At 45.2% G+C, this 21913-nt stretch overlaps 2 protein-coding genes across 2 annotated transcripts; both read right to left on the bottom strand.

The window, feature by feature from the left end:
• Positions 1 to 5539: 5539 nt before the first annotated feature.
• Positions 5540 to 11027, bottom strand: LOC128424403 (patched domain-containing protein 3-like). The gene is made up of 4 exons (XM_053410481.1): positions 10153 to 11027; positions 9687 to 9808; positions 8907 to 9052; positions 5540 to 7709 (listed from the first exon to the last, which is right to left on the bottom strand). The coding sequence occupies exons 1-4, from the start codon at positions 10912 to 10914 to the stop codon at positions 6181 to 6183; spliced, it is 2559 nt and encodes an 852-aa protein (XP_053266456.1). The 5' UTR covers positions 10915 to 11027; the 3' UTR covers positions 5540 to 6180.
• A 3675-nt stretch (positions 11028 to 14702) lies between these two features.
• On the bottom strand, positions 14703 to 20791 carry LOC128424402 (patched domain-containing protein 3-like). The gene is made up of 4 exons (XM_053410480.1): positions 20030 to 20791; positions 18471 to 18592; positions 17274 to 17419; positions 14703 to 16440 (listed from the first exon to the last, which is right to left on the bottom strand). Exons 1-4 carry the CDS (start codon positions 20789 to 20791, stop codon positions 14858 to 14860), a joined length of 2613 nt encoding a protein of 870 aa, XP_053266455.1. The 3' UTR covers positions 14703 to 14857.
• Positions 20792 to 21913: the final 1122 nt, after the last annotated feature.

Genomic DNA, 21913 nt, shown 5'->3' with positions numbered 1-21913 from the left:
TATGCTTGTGCCGGATTTCAGATACCACAAGAATATAAATAGATTTCCTGCTCATATGACATACTAGTAGATATACTTAGGATGTGACATAGGCTCTGAACATACCAGATTTTTAATGTGCATGTGGCTTGCACAGCCCTGACTTTTAATTGCACTCTTTCTCAATGTTTTCCATCCACAGCTGTGGATGCACTGCTGTTCTCTCCCACCCCCCAAAAAATTCCAGAAACCTGTGGTCCATTGTGGGCATGCCTGCAGGTGTTTGTTTCCCTGTGCTTGCAGTCACTTTATATATATGTTTATGTATATGCACGTTTTCCAAAATATCAGACATGTATTTTTTCCCTCCTTACTGTACTATCCACAGGTCAGTAAAATCTATTTACTCTTAACCGTATATCATTTATGAACAGGTTAAAAAGCACTGGTTCCAATACAGATTCTTGGGGAACCTTTCTTAGTACATGACTCTCTGTACCAGCTACAATATCTCAACCTGATTTATCTCACAGCATTTTTGTGAGCATAAAATGGAGAAGAGGGGGCCATGTATGCCACACTGAGCTCCTAGGAAGAAAGGTGAGATATAAATTTAGGAATGAGTAAATCCATCCCTCCATTGTGAGAATTGTCCATTTATTCCTCCTCTGTGCTTCCAGCTACTGATGCACAACTACTAAAATTGCTCAGGAGCCTTGGGTGAGGGACTTTGTCAAAGGCTTTTTAAATATCCCAAGTGTACAGTGCTTACTAGATAACCCTGAGGGATAGCTCAGTTGGTAGAGCATGAATTTGTGGGTTGCAGGTTCAAGCCCCACATTGGATGAAAGATTCCTGCATTGCAAGGGGTTTGGACTAGATCAGGCATGTCCAACAGGTAGATCGTGATCTACTGTTAGATCACTGGACGTCTGTGGTAGAGACTGGCTCCCCCTAAAGCTCAACAAGTTTGGCTCCTCTAAAAAAAGCTCACCAACTTTGACCTGAACCGCAAGAAAATGGGGCTTTCCTCCTCCCTAAAAAAAGCTGAACAACTTTGACCTGAACCCTCCAAAAAGGGAGTAGATCACTGCCAGTTGTTTACTTTGTGAGTAGATCGCAGTCTCTTGGGAGTTGGCCACCTCTGGACTAGATGATCCTACTGATCCCTTCCAACTCTATGATCCAAGCTTCAAGCAAGTCCCATGCACAAGCTTATTAACACGCCCAAGGAACTGTGAAAGATTAATGAGACACAACTTACTTTTGCGAAAACCATGTTGATCCTGCTTTGGAAGATTTGGGTTTGCATATTTTTCATTAACTTTAATAATGCTTTCCACCCACCAATTTACCTAGAACACACGTTAAACTAAATGGCCTACAATTTCCTGGATTCCCTCTGGATCCATTGTTTAAATTGTGTGCTACATTGGTCACTTTCAAGTTCTTAGGAATGGAGGCCAATCTTAGGAACTCATTACATATTATTTGTTAGGTCAGCAGTTTCACGTGTGAGTTCTTTAAGAACTGTCACTGTTGGGCTAAAGTGGGGGGCTCCCATTCACATCCCCTTCCGGTCATGAAGTTCATGGGGTAACCTTGGGCCAGTCAGTTTGTCAGCCTAACCTACATCAGAGGGTAGGCTGGAAAGATAAAACAGCAATGTGGTGGAAATAACCATTGACACCACAATGAGGAAAAGTAGGTGTTGTTTTGGAAAAAACGCCCCCAAAGATATAAAAGTAAAAAGCAAGGGAAACTAGTCCTATACCAAAATTAAATGGTATCAATAGGGTTCATGTGGAGGACAGCAAGGCTCACTTTAGATCCTCACCCTTGAGCAATGCCTACAAGTAATTACAGTGGTACCTTGGTTCTTGAACTCAATCCGTTCTCGAAATCTGTTCGACTTCCAAAACGTTCGCAAACCAAGGTGCGGCTTCTGATTGGTCCTGGAAACAATGCCGACAGCTGAAATGGACATTTGGCTTCCAAAAAACGTTCGCAAGCCAGAACACTTCTGGGTTTGCGGCATTCAGGAGCCAAGCCATTCGAAGGGAAAGAGACGGTGGAAGAAGATTGGAAGAAATTTAAATTTTATCTTAAGAACTGTTGTAAAATTATTGAGTGTTAAAATGTCATGGGTAAGGTGAAGCAGATTTGCAGCGATAAATGATTGGGTAAGAGAAAAAGGTTAAAGAAAGGGAATTACAAGTAATTTAGATCAGGGGTTGCTGAAAAAAGTTTAAAACAGGGATGCAGAAAAGGGAGGCATGGGGAAGTCGTCGAAATTGGGTATAACGAAAAAAGGTTATGAAATTATACATGTTTATATGTTTGTTTGTTTTTGTATTGTTATTTGTAATGTGTTATAATATATGTTGGAAAATCAATAAAATTTTTATCAAAAAACAAAAAACAGGAGCCAAGCCATTCAGCAGCCAAGGTACCACTGTAATCCTTGCATGGACATTGGGGTGGGAGTCACTGACAAGAGGTGAGGTTTTGCTCTGCTCCACGTATTAGCTCTATGAAGGTCATGCAATTTTCTGATGAGGGCTACAGTCTGCAGTGGGGTAGCCAAGATGATGCCCTCCATGTGCTGCACTTCAACTCTCTTCAGTCTCCAATTCCCATCACCCCCAGCCAGCATAGCCACTGGTCAGGGATGATGGGAACTGTAGTCCAACAAACATTGTGACTGCACTATGTTGGCTGCCCTTGGTCTCCAGAATGTGTGAAATGTCAGTGGATGAAATATTGCTTCATATGAGCTATGGAGACAAAGATGTTCTCACTCGTATTTCTCTTTGGAGAAAAGATTCGGAGAATATCATAGGCATCAGTGCACTTCTTACTCCATTGGCTGATTTATAAGCGTTGCTGTGCAATGGATTCTGGCGATCAGGAACCCTTCACCGTCACAACAAACATGCACAAATGCTTGGAACAATGTTTGCTGGGACTGGGACAGATTTGTCCGCAAGTCCAACATCGTGGCTATGGGGGATGACTATGGTTCAGTGGCAGAACCTGTATATTGCATGCAGAACGTCCCAGGTTCAATCCCCAACTGGGAGAAAACAGTGTCTGAAATTTTGGGAAGCCAATGTCTATCAATGTAGACAATACTGAGACAGATGTGCCAATGGTCTGACTCAATAAAAGGCAGCTCCCTATGTTCCTATGACCAATGTTTTTCATATGTACATTCAATGGTTTTACTTCTAATTACAGTATTATATATTTATTTATACCCCACCTTTTTTCCTGATGGGACTGAAGGCGGCTTACATGTAAAAAGGAAACACTAAAGAAAACAATTAAACATTGTTAGAAGTAAAACTACACACATATATAAAATCTATTAAAACCACACAAATAATTACAATAAAAACAGCATGGCACCAGCCCTCTCATCAAACGCAGACAGTTCCCAAAAGCCTTTTGGAACAAAAGCTTTCACCTGGCGGAAGGACAACAAGGAGGGAGCCAGTCTAACGTCTCTAGGGAAGGTGTTCCAAAGTCTGGGAACAGCCACCGAGAAGACCCTCTCCCTACCAAGTGTGCCTGGGAAGGTGGCAGGACTGAGAGAAGAGCCTCTCCCAAAGATGTCAACATCCAGGCAGGTTTGTATGAGGGAATACGGTCTTTCAGATAGCTTGGACTAAAGCTGCGTAGGGCTTTAAAAGTCATAACCAGTACTTTGAATTGTGCAAAGAAGTCATGTGCTCTCCGGTCTACGACTTGGCTATAGCTTTTTGAGCCAGTTGAAGTTTCTGAGCACTTTTCAAAGACATCCCACATAAAGTGAGTTATGGCGTTTTCATTTAAATGCTAAATAGCATGGGGGCAGAATAGAACCCTGAAGGACCCCATAAGCCAGGCATGGCCAAACTTGGCCCTCCAGATGTTTTGAGACTACAATTCCCATCATCCCTAGCTAACAGGACCAGTGGTCAGGGATGATGGGAATTGTAGCCCCAAAACATCTAGAGGGCCAAGTATGGCAATGCCTGCCATAGGCCAATAGCCAAGATGTTGAACAGGAGTCCCCCAGCACCACCTCCTGGGTTTACCCATCCAGGAAGGACAGTGCCACTGTAAAGCAGGACCTCCAAGTCCCAGCACAGATACCATAGTCCAGAGCTTTCCAAAATTTGCACGTTGGTGACACTTTTTGGACATGCATCAATTTGCAAGACAGTAATTCAGTTTTACTAGCAAACCGTAGGTTAAACTAACCCCTTTCTAGCCCTGGCAGGAGTGTGGGGAGTGTTCGTGTGACACACCTACACACTGCAGCCAACACACTAATGTGTTGCAATGCACATTTTGGAAAGCTCTGCCATAGCTGATGGTATCAAAAGCTGCGGAGACATCAAGAAGAACTAAAAGATCTAGCACGCGGTAGCTCTCACATTTTCAAGGATCCTGTCCACATCCTTGGGCTGTAGAGTTTGAAAAGTCCAAAGCAGAGTCCAAAGTTACATCTACTGGAGCTGTATCAACTACAGCATCCAAATCTGAAGAAATCTGAGAGGTTTTGTCAACAAAGTGTTGAGCAAACTGTACACAGTGGTCACATGGACCAGAGTGTAAAAGACCACTTGAATGAAACAGCTCTGCTGGATGGCTCGTTGCTGATGCAATGGAGGCAGAGAAAAAAGATTTCATGGAGGTTTGTCAGCGATGCATGAGCTTCTCGTTAAGGAACCCTACCAAACTTACAACGAACTTCATAGTTCCACAGAATGTGAATTGAAAACCATTTCAAAAGCTACTTGCGTGACTAGCACAACTGTATTCTGGGTCAGGGGTCAGCAACCTTTTCCAGCTATGGGCTGGTCCACCATCTCTCAGACCATGTGGTGGGCAGGACTATATTTTGAAAGAAACAACCAAAAACAAAAACAAATTCCTATGCCCCACAAATAACCCAGAGGTGCATTTTAAATAAAAGCACACATTCTACTCATGTAAAAACATACTGATTCCTGAACCGTCCGCGGCCGGATTGAGAAGGCAATTGGGCCGCATCTGGCCCACGAGCCTTAGGTTGCCTACCCCTGTTCTAGGTGGTATTTACAACTACGTATGCCAAACTATTGTAAAAGGAGTGAGGGAAATGGACTGTGATTTTCCAGTGGCAAAATAAAACAGTTTGAGTATTACAAAAATACAATATATTTGAACGGAAGCAGCATCTTAAAACAAATGGCTGTAACAAATTTGTAAAATTTGCATTTATAATGCTGACCTCTGCTGATTCCCCACCCCCCAAAAAACATTTGTCATCAACGTCACCAGCCAGATTAACAGACTGATCCTAAAGATAGTGTAAGTTGTAGCTGAACTGGTGCACAGGGCAACACACTGCGATATAGCTGTCAAGTTACTCAGAAGCCTTGTTCCATCTTGAGATGAAGCACAAAACTGAACTTTATTTTCCTGTTCAGTCTAGTCTTCTTCCACAGTGCCATCTAGTGACACTTGCGTTCAAACAGCTAACTCCTCGCCCTCCCTGAAGTTAGCACAGAAAAGTAAACACAATAAATAAATAAACTGAATTATTTTAATAGTATACATTACAATTTTTGATGAAGGTCTGGAGAGATCACCTCAGCTTTCAACTTCATTATGTCCTGTTGACAGTCATCCCTGTTTCACATGAGAATTGCCCCTCAGTGCTTTTAAGGATTGAATCCACGGCACCGATTTCAGATCTTCTCTTTTGACAAACATCACATCAACGATTCTGTTTCCTTTACCGATGATGATGAAGTCTGAACTGGGGGGCACTCCAGAATACAAACTCTCCCATTTAAAAATGGTTTACACAAATACAATGAGAGCCCAGATCGTATGAGATTTGGGCCTGGACTTAATTTGCCTCATACAGGGACCCACACTGCAACCAGCTAGACTTCTCCCCACACTGCACCCCCTTATCTAGGTGCCCGCCATGGCTCTGAACCCAAGGCACAGCTGGGACACCAACACAAAAGAGGAGAAGCAAAGTGCTTCTGTAAAGGCAACCGTCACAGCATGTTGTTAAGCTCCTTACAGGCCCCCAAACCATATTTATCCCATTCTACTCTTATCTGGGGCGCACCATTGCTATGGTGTCTGAACCATGCCATCATAAACAGGCAGGTAGTGTTTTTGGAGTCTGCAGATGAACCCGAATAGTTGATTTTAAGGAATAATATCCCCAAAAAAGAATGTTAAAAACACAGGAATAAAAACGAGACCGTGAACGAGTCCCAACACGATAACCAGAAACATTATCTTAAAAAAAGTTCTAAAGATGTAAGTGGATGACATGGACAGCACAAGGATACCCGCAATGGTGGAAACAGCACCCTGTAGGACAGGGTAACCAAGGCGGTAGAGAGATTCCACTGCCTTGTCATTCACTCTGGGTTCCTCACTGGCAATGAAGGCATAGGAAATATGGGCTGAGAAGTCTACTGAAAACCCTATGCAGATAACAAGGCTGATCATGGATATGGAGTCAAGGCTCACATTCCAAAAGGCCATGAAACCAGACACACCAACAATAACAGAGGTAATAGCAAAGGTTACCCACAGGGAGCAAAGAGGATTGGGGATGAGCAGCAAGGAAGTAATTAACATGGCACCAGCAGCGCTCAAAACACTATGAATGGTGTTCTTAATTATTACATTGTATTGATCAAAGTATATAAAAGCTGGATGATAAACCATCAGTGGTAACTTACAGTCCTCTGCAAGCTGTCTGAACTGGTTTAAAAGTTCCTTCTTCTTCTCTACATTGGTAATATTGATGGTCTGTACGAAAAATCGTGACACTGGAATTTCCATAGCACTAACATTAACATCCCACTCAGATTCTGGATGTGCTCTAAACAGGGCTGATAAATTGCCAATAAATGAACTTCGGTCATTTAAATTTGAAGAAATGCCTTTTGCAACAGTTTCGTAAGTTCTCAACCATGACTCTGAAAGATCCTTGTCCACATAGGATAGCTTTTCCATTGATTGCATGCAGTTCTCAAGATCTGCACGGACAGATGAATTCCAATACGGTATGCTTTCCGTAACGATAACCATGACCCTGGGGCCATACTCAGAAAAATATTTTTCTTCCAGGTCATAATACGGAATGACATAAGAACGATCTACAGCTAGATTTCGGACATTTATTCCTTCTTTAAGTTGTCCGCACCCATAACTACTACTTACCAGGTATGCCAGATACAGGACTGTCACAAACAACTTGGTCCAGGTGTGCATCAGGAAGGGGCCATAGTAATTTTTAAAGAAGCCATTCATGGGATGCTCAATCTCTGCACCAGTGGACTCATCAATAAACCCTCCTATACAGCACCTGTTATACATAGGGCTCTTCGAATCTTGAGGCTTATCCATCACTTTCTGGAACGTTAGCCAATGCCTGTTGCTTTCTTCTCTTCGGCCATTAAGAGCAATAATTGCCCCAAGGAAAGTCAGGTTGTAGACGTAGCAGAACACAAAGGCTGTGCCTGTATACAAGCAAAATGACCGAATGGACATGAAGGAACTTTCAATTCCAATGTAGAAGGCTAAAACGTCGGTAAGTGTTGTGATGGTAACGGAGACAGCTGCATCTGCGTAGGTGTCAGCCATCCGATCTTTGACACTCTTCTTTACTTGAGTCTTCTGCCAGCAGGACACCAGGATGAACATGTCATCAACACCAACCCCTGAAGAATAGGAACTACTGATCATGCCAGTTGCAAACATGCCACAGGAGAAACATGTGAATATATAGATATATACAAGAGGCATTTTTTATTTACAGATTAGTAAGTTATATTAATATTGCAATTCTATATATAAAACAGAGAGCCCTGTGATGCCTTAATAACAAAAGACTTCCGTTGGAGACAATGGCAAGCTTTTCCCCAGACTTCACTGTAGTTACGGACAGGATGCCAGGAGCTAGACAGAGACATCCAGCCTGTGTTCTACCAGTTCCCCACTCTGGTGCACACAACTGGAACCTTACAGTGCAATACTATACCTCTCTACTCAAAAGTAAAGGTAAAGGGACCCCTGACCATTAGGTCCAGTCGTGGCTGACTCTGGGGTTGTGGTGCTCATCTCGCTTTATTGGCCAAGGGAGCCGGTGTACAGCTTCTGGGTCATGTGGTCAGCATGACTAAGCCGCTTCTGGCGAACCAGAGCAGCGCACGGAAACGCCGTTTACCTTCCCGCCGGAGCGGTACCTATTTATCTACTTGCACTCTGAGGGGCTTTTGAACTGCTAGGTCGGCAGGAGCAGGGACCGAACAACGGGAGCTCACCCCATCACAGGGATTCGAACCGTCGACCTTCTGATTGGCAAGTCCTAGGCTCCGTGGTTTAACCCACAGCCCCACCTACTCAAAAGTAAGTCTCACTAAATTCAATGCAGCTTACTCCCAAGTAAGTGGGGATAGCTGATCATAGTGCAGATCATAGAATTGGAAGGGACCCTGAGGTTCATCTAGTTCAAGACCCTGCAATGCAGGAATATGCAGCTGTTCCGTAGCCTAAGAAGATTAACCATGACAGAGCACCACAGAGCAGAGCTTTCCAAACTGTGTGTCGCGACACGTTAGCGTGTTGGCTACAGTGTGCCGTGCAAACGCTCCCAGTGCTCCTCTAGGGACTGGAAAAGGGGTTAGTTTAACCTACGGTTTGCTAGTCAAACTGAATTACTGTGTCACGAAATGACACATGTCTAAAAAGTGTGTTACAAGTATGAAAAGTTTGGAAAGCTCTGCCATAGAGAAACTAGAATTCTTAGCACAGTTCAGGAAAATAACAGATGGGTGAAAGTTCTCTTTCATATTTAGATATTCTCATCAAAAGCCCGCTGGATAGAGCATGAGGAATGCATATATTTGCCCACTTACCAAGTATAAGAAAGGGTGAATTTGCAGCCGTGATAACAAATGGCATTCCACAAAACAGCAGTAATCCAAAGCTGCTGATGACAGATAATCCTGCTGACATCACCCCAAAAAATGAAACCCAAATTTTTGTCCGTACACAATCCATCCTGTAAAGCAGATAAAGAAGAAGATATCTAGATTCAGAGTTTCAATGTGTATGTGCCAATTTACGCCCTTTGCGAAATGGAAACTGGTAGAGGTATCAGTACTGGATTACCCAATAGGCAGACTAAGCATGTGTTTAGTGTACCAATGATCAAAAGCCACTCTAGGTAGTGATAACACCGTCTCTTCAGTCTATGTGTGGGCTTCGCTCTGTCTACACTGTAGAAACTTGACCAGTAGACACCCAAAAAGCATGGAAAACAGATTTAAAAGCATCTAGTGGAATATGGCATTACTGTACATGGTACATGTGCCAATTTGCTCCCTCCTGCGCATTAAAGATTTGCCCATGTTGAAAAAGAGGGATGTTCCCTGCAGAGCCGTAGCTAGGTGATCTTGCGCCCCTGACAGAACCGTCCAGATTGCACCCCTTAGCCATGGACAAATTAGCTCTTCTTTCCGCCTCTCTCCAACGCCCCCTTCCACCCATTCAATTCACCCTTTATTTAAAACCATTTCTTATAAGGCAATAATCAATATTTATATTTATGGACACATTTTTAGCCTATTTTGCACCACCCCTAGCTACGGCCCTGGTTCCCTCCCTCTCCCAATAATTATGCGGTGAGAAGTTACCTTGCACATGATACAATTGTAAAGACTATTGTTAAAAAATACGCGATAGTGGCCAATGGGATCACTTTGCCAGTAAGTTTTTCCAGTTCTTCTTTTTTTGATACTGAGGCAATATAGAATACCTGTCAGGTTAGGGGTGGGGAAAGAAGGAAGAACATAGAGTGTTAAATAATCTGTCTCTTAATTTATAGCTTAATGTTCTTAAGGGCTAAGAAGACAGGCTAAGAATAATCATAAAATGAATAGTTATTATTATTGCTCGTTCCTTCACAGTATTTTTTTTTTAGTGTGATTACTGATGAGCTCCAAAACATGGCAACTTAATTCCAAATTAAAGCGTGTTGCATGGCGATCTAAAATAATAATAATAAAAAATTCACTTGCCCAGTTTTCCCAAGATGAGTTTCATTTCAGAGGACCCTCCTACAAGTGTCAATTTAGGAGCGGCTCGAAGAAAGCCACTTACCCGGATGAATTTGAACTTTAAGGAGTCCAGCACGCCGGGGATGTGCTTCAGAAAGGCGTTCAGCCAGATCTTGCTGGCCTCGCGCCTCGAAGACACGTCATTCTGCAAGAAATAGATGAGGCGCATCGCTTTGGCCGCGCGCAAGGGGCGCGCCGGGCCGACTCCGGGAAGCAGCTTCTCCCCACCCAGGAAGGGGCCGAGGAAAACGCCGCCTTCGGCGATGGGGAAAGTCAGGGTAGGCAGCAGCGCCTCGATCCTGCCCGGGTCGCCTTGCACGGCGCTGAGCAGCGGGTTGGGGCTGCTGCACGTGGCGTTCCCAATGCGCGCGCAAAGGCTGTCGAAGGAGACGCCGCCGATGGCGATACTCCGGAAAGCGGCGTCCAGGGCCAGCAGCTCGGCGAAGGCCTCCCGGGTGAGGAGCGAGTCCCCGTCGGCCACGGTGATGAAGGAGGCGAAGGAGCCCTCGGTGCTCAGCCTCTGCGGGGAGAAGCGCGCGGCGTCGTCCGTCGGGAAGTGAGCCAGGACGAAACGGCGCTCCGCCTTGGCGGGGCCTCCGATGGGCGTGTACATGCCTTCGAGGTCGCCGAGGTCGTTGCGGGGCAGGTACTTGAAGCCGGCGCCCAGCCCGCCCGTCAGCGCCAAGGGCACGAGCAGGAAGGGCCACGGGTGCGCGCCCACCAAGCCGCCCAAGTCCCGCAGCATGCGCGACAGGGGCCGTTCCACGCAGTCCGTGTGCAAGCGGCGCAGTCCCCGGGCCGCCATCGCCGGCCTGCTTCTTTCCCCGTCGAGACAGCCGCTTGCGGCGTCGGGGCCGGCTGCTCTGCGCGGTGGGCGCCGGCCTTCCCGTCGCAGGGTGGGCGTCGCCGTCCGTTGCCGGGCGGGCGTTATTTCTCCTGACGTGGCTGCGTTCCACGCGCCCGCCGCCGTGGCCTCCTGCTCGGGCGTCGCATCAGAGGGAAGCGGGGCTGGCCCTCGGCTGCCTTTCCTCGGGCTCGCGTTCCATCTGGCAATGCCAGGGCCGGATTTAGGTTTGATGAGGCCCTAAGCTACTGAAGGTAACGGGGCCCTTTCTATGCCCTTTGCCAACAACAAATTGCCGCTGTTTTTGTGTTGAATATATGCTATATGGTAATTTACGGACCTAATAGGTATCTAAAGCCATTTGCACATGTTGCCATGCAACCAGTCCATGCAGAATGTAGGCGCCCTATATATAGAAATGAGCAAACCAGTGATATTTTAGGGAGCAGGCTAGCAGGCGAGCCTATTACAGTCATACCTCATGTTACGTTTGCTTCATGATACGTTTTTTCAGGTTGCGTCTCACAGTGACCCGGAAGTACCGGAAAGGGTTACTTCCAGGTTTCGCTGTATGCGCAGACGCGCAAAATGACATCATGCGCAGAAGCGGCGAATCCCAACCTGCACGGGCCGCTGCGGGTTGCGTTCTGCTCATGTTGTGAACGGAGCTCCAGAATGGATCCTGTTTGCAACCAGAGGTACCACTGTACTTGCATCATAGGAGCCTACACAACACAAAACACTGTAGGTTTTATTTTGTTTTTTATCTTATATTTTGGAAATGTACATCCAGGTTTTTTCCCTTTAAATTTTCTGGGGGCCTCCAAGACAGAGGGGCCCTAAGCTACATGAATCTGGCACTAGGGAATGCCCACCTTTTGGCCAAACAAATCTTTTGTACTGTTGGAAATGGTGAAAATATTTGCAGAGGCGATACCAGCAATGTATATTTCCATCCCCCAAGCACAGTTACGTGCACAATGCGAGTCAACGGTATAAAGCTTGGTATAAAGTGAGCGGTATAAAGCTTGGGATGTAAAGTGCTGAGGGGTCAAAGATGTGGTTTAATAAAGAAGATTTACTTTTAGCAGGTATGTTGGTGACAACCACAGTGAAATAGGAACAGTGTGTTTACACCTTTGGGCCGATAACATGCCTCTGCTTTTGGTAGGGTGTTCGTCCTGGAATGACAAAAAATTAAAAGGAAAAGTACTGCAGAGGTAATTAAAACACACCAGTTGAGAGAAGGACTTGACTATTGGTCTGATTTGATACACTGGGCAAACTATATTGGATATAATATACAACTTAACTTGTGAGAAAAGTTGTGGAAAGAGGGTTTAAAATTTATGGCTTGTTGTGCGCTGAAAGAGAAGTATATGAAAATGATGTACCTTTGGTATTTGACTCCTAGAAGATTAGCAAAAATGTATAAAAACACTTCCAATTTATGCTGGAAGTGTAAGGAAAAAGAAGGCACGTTTTACCACATGTGGTGGGCATGCAAATTGGCAAAAGAATTCTGGGAAATAATATATAATGAACTGAAAAAATGTTTAAGACAAACTTTGCCAAAAACCCCCTCAGAATCTTTCTTATTGTGAATAATAGGAGAAATAACAAAGGACTTTAAAAGGTTGTTTATGTATGTGACAACAGCTGCAAGAATGCTTTTTGTCCAGAAATGGAAAGAAGAGAAGGTCCCAACCAAAGAAGAATGGAAAACCATTATGACGGACTATACCAAAATGGCAAAAATGACCATGAAGATCAGACACTAAGATGACAAGAAATTCAGCAAAGAGTGAGAATTTTTTTTAGAGTATCTTAAAGATCATTGTAGATGATTTTAAAACGTTAGCAGGATTATTATAACGCTTATAATGTAATAAGACTAAAGTTTTAAAAAAGGATTTAAAACGAGTTTGAAAAATAGTTAAATATTGGAAAGCAGGGGGTGAGGTGGGGGGAAGTCTGGGGATTCAAGTAATCTCTGATATGAAAAAATTGAAATGATTTAAATGTATAAGAACACTGTCAAAAAATGAAATATATATATATATATATATAAAAGACCATTGGTCTGATTATGTGAAATTACCATATTTTTTGCTCTATAAGACTCATTTTTTTCCTCCTAAAAAGGGGAAATGTGTGTGCGTCTTATGGAGCGAATGCAGACTGCACAGCTATCCCAGAAGCCAGAACAGCAAGAGGGATTGCTGCTTTTGCTGCGCAGCGATCCCTCTTGTTGTTCTGGCTTCTGAGATTCAGAATATTTTTTTTCTTGTTTTCCTCCAAAAACTAGGTGCGTCTTATGGTCTGGTGCGTCTTATAGAGCGAAAAATACGGTAGTAGTAAAAAGTATTGCAAGAAGGACCTCAGTGCAACAGTAGCCTCCTCCTCTTGCGGTTCACATCAGTTATGCATAATCTGTGGATTTAAAAGGGTAAATAAATACTGTGAACAAATATGGTTTGTGTTCACCATTCCTGAACCTGAGTTAACACCTGAATGGAGGGAATTTCTGTATCTGTGTCCGCTTAGAGCAGAAGTCTTTGGAGGAAGATAAGAGAGTGTTGTGTATGTGCAGAAATTAGCCTATTGTCCTGAGGTAAAATTTACTTTCTGCCTTCCATCCATTTTGCCTCTGGCCCTGCCCACCACTGGCGTGTGTTCCCCCACTCAGAATGTCGTCCAGAAGGGAACCTTTTCTACTCCCTATTTACATTGTATACTGCAATAATGAATAAAAGTGAAGGTACCCCTGACCGTTAGGTCCAGTCGCGGACAACTCTGGGGTTGCGGCGCTCATCTCGCTTTACTGGCCGAGGGAGCTGGCGTACAGCTTCCGGGTCATGTGGCCAGCATGACTAAGCCACTTCTGGCGAAACCAGAGCAGCGCATAGAAACGCCGTTTACCTTCCTGCTAGAGCAGTACCTATTTATCTACTTGCACTTTGACGTGCTTTCAAACTGCTAGGTGGGCAGGAGCTGGGTCCAAACAACGGGAGCTCACCCCATCGCAGGGATTCGAACCACCAACCTTCTGGTGGGCAAGCCCTAGGCTCTATGGTTTAGACCACAGTGCCACCCGCATCCCTGCAATAATGAATACAGTACTGTAATATTGAAGTTTCACACTGCCCTGTCTTAACATGGAAATTCCCTTCTCACGAAGAAGAAGAGAATCCAGATTCTGTGCTGTTGGAATTTCCCTGCTGCCAAACTTCACATTGACTGTCCTGTGTCTTCTACTTATGGGAAGGAATTCTGGACCAGGGGAATCTCAGAATACAACCACCTCCAGTTGAAAAGGGATTTCTTGATTTGCCTCTTAGAAGCATTCATAACACCACCATCAATGCAGACAGTGCTCTCTCCTTTCCATACCGCATCCCCCTATACATAAATCGTTTCGTTTCATTTTGCCGACTTGGAACCTGAGGAGCAGCTAGGACAAGAAGCCAGGAGTTTCTGCTAAGATTAAAGGGCAATCGCCACAGCATGTTGTTACAGAATGAGTCACCTGAGCAATCTCTATCCCACATTCATTTATTTTGGGTGTGCCATACTGTCAGCAAATGACTGGAATGTGCTTTGCCAAATAAACATGTATTGTTTTGGAGTCTTGTAACAAACCATAACACCTTTCAAGTGAAAATTTTAAGCCAAGTGGTGTATTTACATGACATAAATAGGAAGATTAGATAGCTATGGAACATAAGGAACAACTGAACATATTAACAAGCTATTTACAGGCAATATAGATTGATTATGGTTTTTCCTTCCATGTTCACAATCACTAGTTCCATTTTTCATTCTAAAACCTCAGTTTCCCCATAACATTTCCTTCTAGAAAACCGAGTTCCTCAATCTTGTTTCCATATGGACAATGTTTTCCTTAAACATTGGGTGAATTTTCAATGCCCTTGCTATCATTTTGGTCCTCTTTGTTTGAAACTTCACCACAAAACCCAAAGAATGTTAAAAATACAGGAATAAAAACGAGACCGTGAAGAGACCCGAAAACAATAACTAGAAACATTATCTTAAAAAAGGTTCTGAAGACGTAAGTGGATGACATGGGCAGCACAAGGATGCCCACAATGGTGGAAACAGCGGCCTGTAGGATAGGGAAACCAAGGCGGTAGAGAGCTTCCACTGCCTTATCGTTCACTTTGGGTTTCTCACTGGAAACAAAGGCATAGGAAATATGAGCAGAGAAGTCTACTGAGAACCCTATGCAGATGACAAGGTTGATCATAGATATGGAGTCAAGATTCACATTCCAGAGGGCCATGAAACCAGTAACACCGACAAAAACAGATACAATAGTAAATGTTACCCACAGAGAGCAAAGAGGATTGGGGATGAGCAGCAAAGAAGTTACTAACATGGCACCAGCAGCAATCAAAACATTTTGAATGGTGTATTCCATTATTACAGCAAATTGATCAAAATATATAAAAGCTGGATGATAAACCAATAGTGGCGTCTCGCAGTCCTCAGCAAGTTGTCTCATTTGGTTTAAAAGATTTTTCTCATGTACTGCAGTAGTAACATTGACGGTCTGTATGAAAAACCGCGATGCAACTATTTCAGTAGCACTAATATTCACATCCCACTCATACTCTGGATTTGCTTGGAAAAGAGTCTTTAAGTTAGTCATAAATGACGTACGGTCATCTAAATTTAAAGATGCCCCTTTTGCAACCATTTCATAAGTTCTCAGCCATGACTCGGATAATCTCTTATCCACATAGGAGGACTCTTCAAACAACTGCATGCAGTTCTCAAGATCTGCACGGAAAGATGAATTCCAATATGGTATGCTTTCTGTAACAGCAACCATGAGCCTTGGGCCATACTCAGTAAAATGTTTTTCTTCTGAGTCGTAATACGCAACGACATAAGAACGATCTACAGCTAGGTGTCGAACATTTATACCTTCTTTAAGCTGACTGCACCCGTAAACACTACTAACCAGGTATGCCAGATACAGGACTACCACAGACAACTTGGTCCTGGTGTGCATCAGGAAGGGGGCATAGTGATTTTTAAAGAAGCCATACATGGGATGTTCAGTCTCTGTTCCAGTGGACTCATCGAAAGCCCCTCCTATACAGCACCTGTTATACATAGGGCTCTTCGAATCCTGAGGCTTATCCATCACTTTCTTGAACGTGAGCCAATGCTTGTTGCTCTCTTCCCTTCGGCCATTAAGAGCAAGAACTGCCCCAAGGAAAGTCAGGTTGTAGATGTAGCAAAACACAAAGGCTGTGCCCGTATACAAACAAAATGACTGAATAGACACAAGGGAACTTTCAACTCCAATGTAGAAGGCTAAAACGTCGGTAAGTGTTGTGATGGTAACGGAGACAGCTGCCTTTGCATAGGTGTCAGCCATCCGTTCTATGACTCCCTTCTTCACTTTCGTCTGCTGCCAGCAGGATACCAGGATGAACATGTCATCAACACCAACCCCTGAAGAATAGAAAAATATGTAACATACCAGTTCCAAACATGCCATAGGAGAACAACATGGATATTTACTAGGGAAACACACCTAGTCATTTATTGACAGTGGTACCTTGGTTCTCGAACGCCTTGCGACTCAAACGTTTTGGCTCCCAAATGCTGCAAACCCGGAAGTGAGTGTTCTGGTTTGCAAACGTTCTTTAGAACCTGAGCGTCTGACACGGCTTCCAATTGGCTGCAGGAAGCTCCTGCAGCCAATCGGAAGCCGCGCCTTGGTTTTTGAACAGTTTCGGAATCTGGAACGGATTCCGTTCGAGAACCGAGGCATGGCTGTATTTACAAATCGGAAACCTACTTTTCTTTATAAAATGATATTTGAGTGCTTTACAAAGAATGTTCAGGAATTTATAACAGCAGGGATAGAAAAGCATTGGCTTGCGTAAACACACTGCACACAAAGCAAGCTTTCCTTGTTCCACACAAGTTTTCATTTTGGCGACATTCCCCTCATGTAGGAGGAGCAATCAAGGCCAGATCTGCCCTTTGCTAATAAATGTTTTGAAGGCGTGTAATGAAAAATGTGTGCATATGCCCATTGATAGCATCATAGAATTATAGTGTTGGAAGAGATTGGAGGAGTCATCTGGCCCCGCCCCCTGCAACACATGTGATATAAAACTTTTCTGCTTACTTATGTAATTTCAAATAAAAAAACAAGAATTAGCATTAAATTCTCCAAATGATCATAGTTTTATATGGGATTACTGCCCAGTACCTACTTTAGGCACACCCATCGAAAGCCCAATGGATAAGAAGGCATGAGGAATGTACAGACTTACCAAGTATAAGAAAGGGTGAATTTGCGGCTGTGATAACAAATGGCACCCCACAAAACAGCAGTAATCCAAAGCTGCTGACGACAGATAATCCTGCTGACATCACCCCAAAAATTGCAATCCAAATTTTTGTCCGTACACAATCCATCCTGTAAAGCAGATAAAGAAGAATTATGTTTGGGTTCAGAGTTCCGTGGTAATGTGCCAATTTGCAGCTTCCTTGAACAAAATGACAGTGCCACATAGCAGTTGCACGTATTTCTTGCAACTGTGAGAAATAGAAATTCTCTAGGGTTTAATAATGATGGAGTTCACAGATGGCGAATACTTGCATTTTTAAGAAACTTATCTTTATGATTTGTAAAGGAAACCTTTGTATGGGTTAACACTTTATTATCTCTTTGGAACTGTGTTGTACCTTTGTCCTTTGGTTTTTACGGGCTGTGACGTTTCATAGGTTACATTTTTAATTTGTTTTATTTTTGTTATTATTGCACTTTTTATTATTAACTTTTATTAAATTTATATACCGCCCTTCAACCCAATGATCACAGGGGGGTTCACAATATAAGAACACAAAAATACACACTAAATCAAGAAAATATTATGGGGGGGGGAGGAATAAATAGAAACAGTAACTTTGAGAAATTGAAACTGACAGAGAGTGAACAAGCCACTCTAGCTATTGAGAACATTGCCTCTTCCGTCTACTAGTGGGCTTCACTCTACATAGTAGGCCTACAATTGGGCCACATCTCTGACTCCATTTTGCTGCAGTGTTTTTCATGAGACTTTCACTTCATTTGCTGAGTGACACTTTACCAATTAGCTTTCAATACAGTGGTACCTTGGGTTACACACGCTTCAGGTTACAGACTCCACTAACCCAGAAATAGTACCTCGGGTTAAGAACTTTGCTTCAGGATGAGAACAGAAATCGTGCTCCAGCAGTGTGGCAGCAGCGGGAGGCCCCATTAGCTAAAGTACCTCAGGTTAAGAACAGTTTCAGGTTAAGAACGGACCTCCAGAACGAATTAAGTTCTTAACCGAGGTACCACTGTACTGGGATTTCTTTAAGCAGATCTACCCATCTACAATACTTCACTTAGCTAGTGCATATTGCAGATCTACCTGTGATGGTGGGGTGGGGGGGACAGGGATTTTCCCTCCCTCTCCAAAGAATTAAGGTGGGGAGATTACCTTGCACATGATACAATGGAAAAGAATATTGTTAAAAAATATGTGACAGAAACCAATGGGATCACGCGCTTGGTAATTTTTCCAAATTCTTTCTGTCTGGATTCTGAGGAAAAATAGGTCACCTGCCAAGTGAGGAAAGAAAGAATAAGACAAACTATTGCATAATAGATCTCTTAAGATGTAGCTTAATATTCTGGAGGGTATCAAGGCTGGCTAAGAAAAATCATAGAATGAATGGTTATATTGTAATTTCCTTCACTGCATTATGTAAACAACAACAACAACAACGGTTAGTTGGAAGCTCCAGAAAGTGGCAACTTCATTCCATGGAAATACTTTTTGCACGATAATTTAAAAAACTCTCTGCCCAGTTTTTTCAAGCCTGTTTAATTTCAGCAACCCTACATGTGTCCACTGAGAAGAACATCACATTTTACTTCCATGTTTAGCGGACATGGGACTGCAGCCTAAAAAAAGCATTCCTCTTCCATATCAGTTTAATATAATCTAAAAGATTGAGGGTGGTCTGATTTAAAGCTCTGCCTTTGCTCATTCTGGGTATGGAGGGAGGGAAGGTTTCCAATGGTTGCTCATCTTCCACTGCTCCCCTTCAGAGCACCAAGCCATTCTTTAATAAAGGATATGCATATTTTTAAAATGTGTATTTTTGAGGTTAGAGAATATAGGTCATGGCACCTACATACATCTTAATCATAATGCTGGACTCTGATCTCAGGCCTGGAGAGCCCTCTGATGTCTATTTACCTGGGCCCCACAATATTTTATTCAAGTTGGCACCCATGGCTGTATGTATATAAATTCGTTATTATATTGTTATGCAAGGGGAGGGTTGCATCCTGCAGGTGCTAGCTAGCCCCATCCTAACATATAAGCCACAGAGTTTAATATAATCTAAAAGATTGAGGGTGGTCTGATTTAAAGCTCTGCCTTTGCTCATTCTGGGTATGGAGGGAGGGAAGGTTTCCAATGGTTGCTCATCTTCCACTGCTCCCCTTCAGAGCACCAAGCCATTCTTTAATAAAGGATATGCATATTTTTAAAATGTGTATTTTTGAGGTTAGAGAATATAGGTCATGGCACCTACATACATCTTAATCATAATGCTGGACTCTGATCTCAGGCCTGGAGAGCCCTCTGATGTCTATTTACCTGGGCCCCACAATATTTTATTCAAGTTGGCACCCATGGCTGTATGTATATAAATTCGTTATTATATTGTTATGCAAGGGGAGGGTTGCATCCTGCAGGTGCTAGCTAGCCCCATCCTAACATATAAGCCACAGAGTCAGCGCAGCTCTGAGCTTCCTCCGCATCCCTTTTCCGTCCCGGCTTTTGGATGGCAAGGCTGGGGCAGGGCCTGTCCTCCTGCTTCTATTGCCCTAGGAGCCTTTCGGGCGAGGAAAGCCAACCCACGCTTGAGAACCTCGACGGCTTTTTATCAAAGCGAAGGACGCAACTGCCGAGCACAAGGCAGCGCCGTCGCAAAGTGGTTTGACCAAAGTTGCCCGCCTCCCGAGACGTGCACGCGCGGCCCTTACCCGGGTGAAATGGAGGTTCATAGTGCTCAGCACGACGGGGATGCGCTCCAGAAAGGACTCGATCCAGACCTTGCTGGCCTGTCGCTGCGAAGCTCCATCCTCCTGGAAGAAGTAGAAGAGGCGCATCGCCCGGGCTGCCCGGACGGGGCGCGCAGTGCCATTTCCCGGGCCCAGCACGACGTCGCCCAGGAAGTAGCCCAGGAACACGTGGCTCTGGTAGAGCGGGAAGGTGAGCGAGGGCAGCAGCGTCTCTATGGCGGCCGCGTCGCCCTCGACGGCGGTGATCAGCGGGTTGGGGCTCAGGCAAGTGTTGTTCCAGCGCGCGCAGAGGTCCGCGAAGTTTCGCTCGCCGGCGGTCATGGCCCGCACCGCCGAGTCCAGCTCCAGCAGCTCCGTGAAGGCCGCCTTGGTGAGCACCGAGTCGCTGCCCCCGGAGGCGGAGGCCACGGCGATGAAGGAGGCGAAGGAGCCCTCGGTGCTCAGCCTCTGCGGGGAGAAGCGCCGGGCGTCGTCCGTCGGGAAGTGCGTCCGGATAAAGCAACGCTCGGCCTTGGCGGGGCCCCCGACGGGCGTGTACTGGCCCTCGATGTCGTTGGCCTCGCGGCTGCGCAGCATCACGAAGCCCGTGCCCAGCCCGACGGTGAGCGCCACGGGCGCCAGCAGGAAGGGCCACGGGTGCGCGCCCACCAAGGCGCCGAAGCGGCGGAGCGCGCGAGACAGGGGCCGCTCCACGCAGTCCGTGTGGCAGCCGCGGGGCGCCATAGTCCAGGCAGCCGCGACGTCCGGGCCGCTGGGCTCTGCGTGGTGCGGCCGCTCTTCCCGGCGCGCCGTCGGAGGGTCGGCGCCGCCGTCCGTTGCCCGGCAGGCGTTATTTCCCCTGGCGCGGCTGCGTTCCACTTCCACGCGCCTCCTTCTGCTCGGGCTCCCAAGGCGCTGCAGACTTGGACGGGAGGGGCGGCAGTGGGGGTGGTGGACGGCCCCTGCTTGGGCTCGCGTTCTATCTATCTATCAATGCCCACTTCTTTGTGCAATAAATATGATAAAAGGCTCCTTCCTTTTCTTTACATTTCCAACATAGATTGTCACAGTTATGATATATCTTTGCTAATTTTACAGGAGTCAAATACCATCTCTACATCATTTTCATTATATTTTCCTTTAACACAGTACATGCAGTGAACTTGACCCCTTTCTTCTACAATCTTTCCCAATCCTCAAACATTATATTATGTCCTACATCCCTTGCCCAATCTATCATCACAGATTTAACTTGTTCATCTTTTGTATTCCACTCCAACAATGACTTGTACATTTTAGATAATTTTTCAACTTTAGTACCCAACAACTCCGTCTCCAACTTAGATTTTTCAAAAGCAAAGCCGTTTTTCTTATCCAGTTTATACAATTCATTAATTTGGTGATAATGTAACCAGTTTACCGTATTTTTCGCCATATAGGACGCACTTTTCCCCCTCCAAAAATGAAGGGGAAATGTGTGTGCGTCCTATGGGGCGAACGCAGGCCTTCGCTGAAGCCTGGAGAGCGAGAGGGGTCGGTGCGCACCGACCCCTCTCGCTCTCCAGGCTTCAGGAGAGCCCCAGTGCCAGCCCCGCAAGGTCGGGGGACAGCGGGGAGGCGGAACGCCGCCATCCCGCTGTCTCCCGATGTGGTTTGGAGGCTGACGGCGGGGAGACGCGTGCTTCTCCCTGCTGCCTGCCCCGCAAGCTCCGGGGACAGGTGGGAGGCGCAGCGCGTCTTCCCGCTGTCCCCGGACCTGGTCTGAAGGCGGGCGGCGGGGAGAAGAGCGCTTCTCTCTGCTGCCGGCCCCGCAAGCTCCGGGAACAGCGGGGAGGTGCAGCGCGTCTTCCTGCTGTCCCCAGACCT

The sequence above is a fragment of the Podarcis raffonei genome, chromosome 12 (genome assembly GCF_027172205.1).
Source record: "Podarcis raffonei isolate rPodRaf1 chromosome 12, rPodRaf1.pri, whole genome shotgun sequence".
Lineage (NCBI taxonomy): Eukaryota > Metazoa > Chordata > Lepidosauria > Squamata > Lacertidae > Podarcis > Podarcis raffonei.
The sequence above is the reverse complement of the archived record's forward strand: the minus strand, read 5'-3'. Positions and strand labels throughout refer to the sequence as shown.

Excerpts from the sequence above, each read along its gene's own strand:
- LOC128424402 (XM_053410480.1), bottom strand. The coding sequence starts at position 20,791 with ATGGCGCCCCGCGGCTGCCACACGGACTGCGTGGAGCGGCCCCTGTCT. Across the intron at positions 18,593-20,029 it reads TGAACCTCCATTTCACCCGG|GTGACCTATTTTTCCTCAGA; the intron begins GTAAGGGCCGCG and ends CTCACTTGGCAG. Across the intron at positions 16,441-17,273 it reads TTCACCCTTTCTTATACTTG|GGGTTGGTGTTGATGACATG; the intron begins GTAAGTCTGTAC and ends TCTATTCTTCAG.
- LOC128424403 (XM_053410481.1), bottom strand. The coding sequence starts at position 10,914 with ATGGCGGCCCGGGGACTGCGCCGCTTGCACACGGACTGCGTGGAACGG. Across the intron at positions 9,053-9,686 it reads ACAATTGTATCATGTGCAAG|GATGGATTGTGTACGGACAA; the intron begins GTAACTTCTCAC and ends TCTGCTTTACAG. Across the intron at positions 7,710-8,906 it reads TTCACCCTTTCTTATACTTG|GGGTTGGTGTTGATGACATG; the intron begins GTAAGTGGGCAA and ends CCTATTCTTCAG.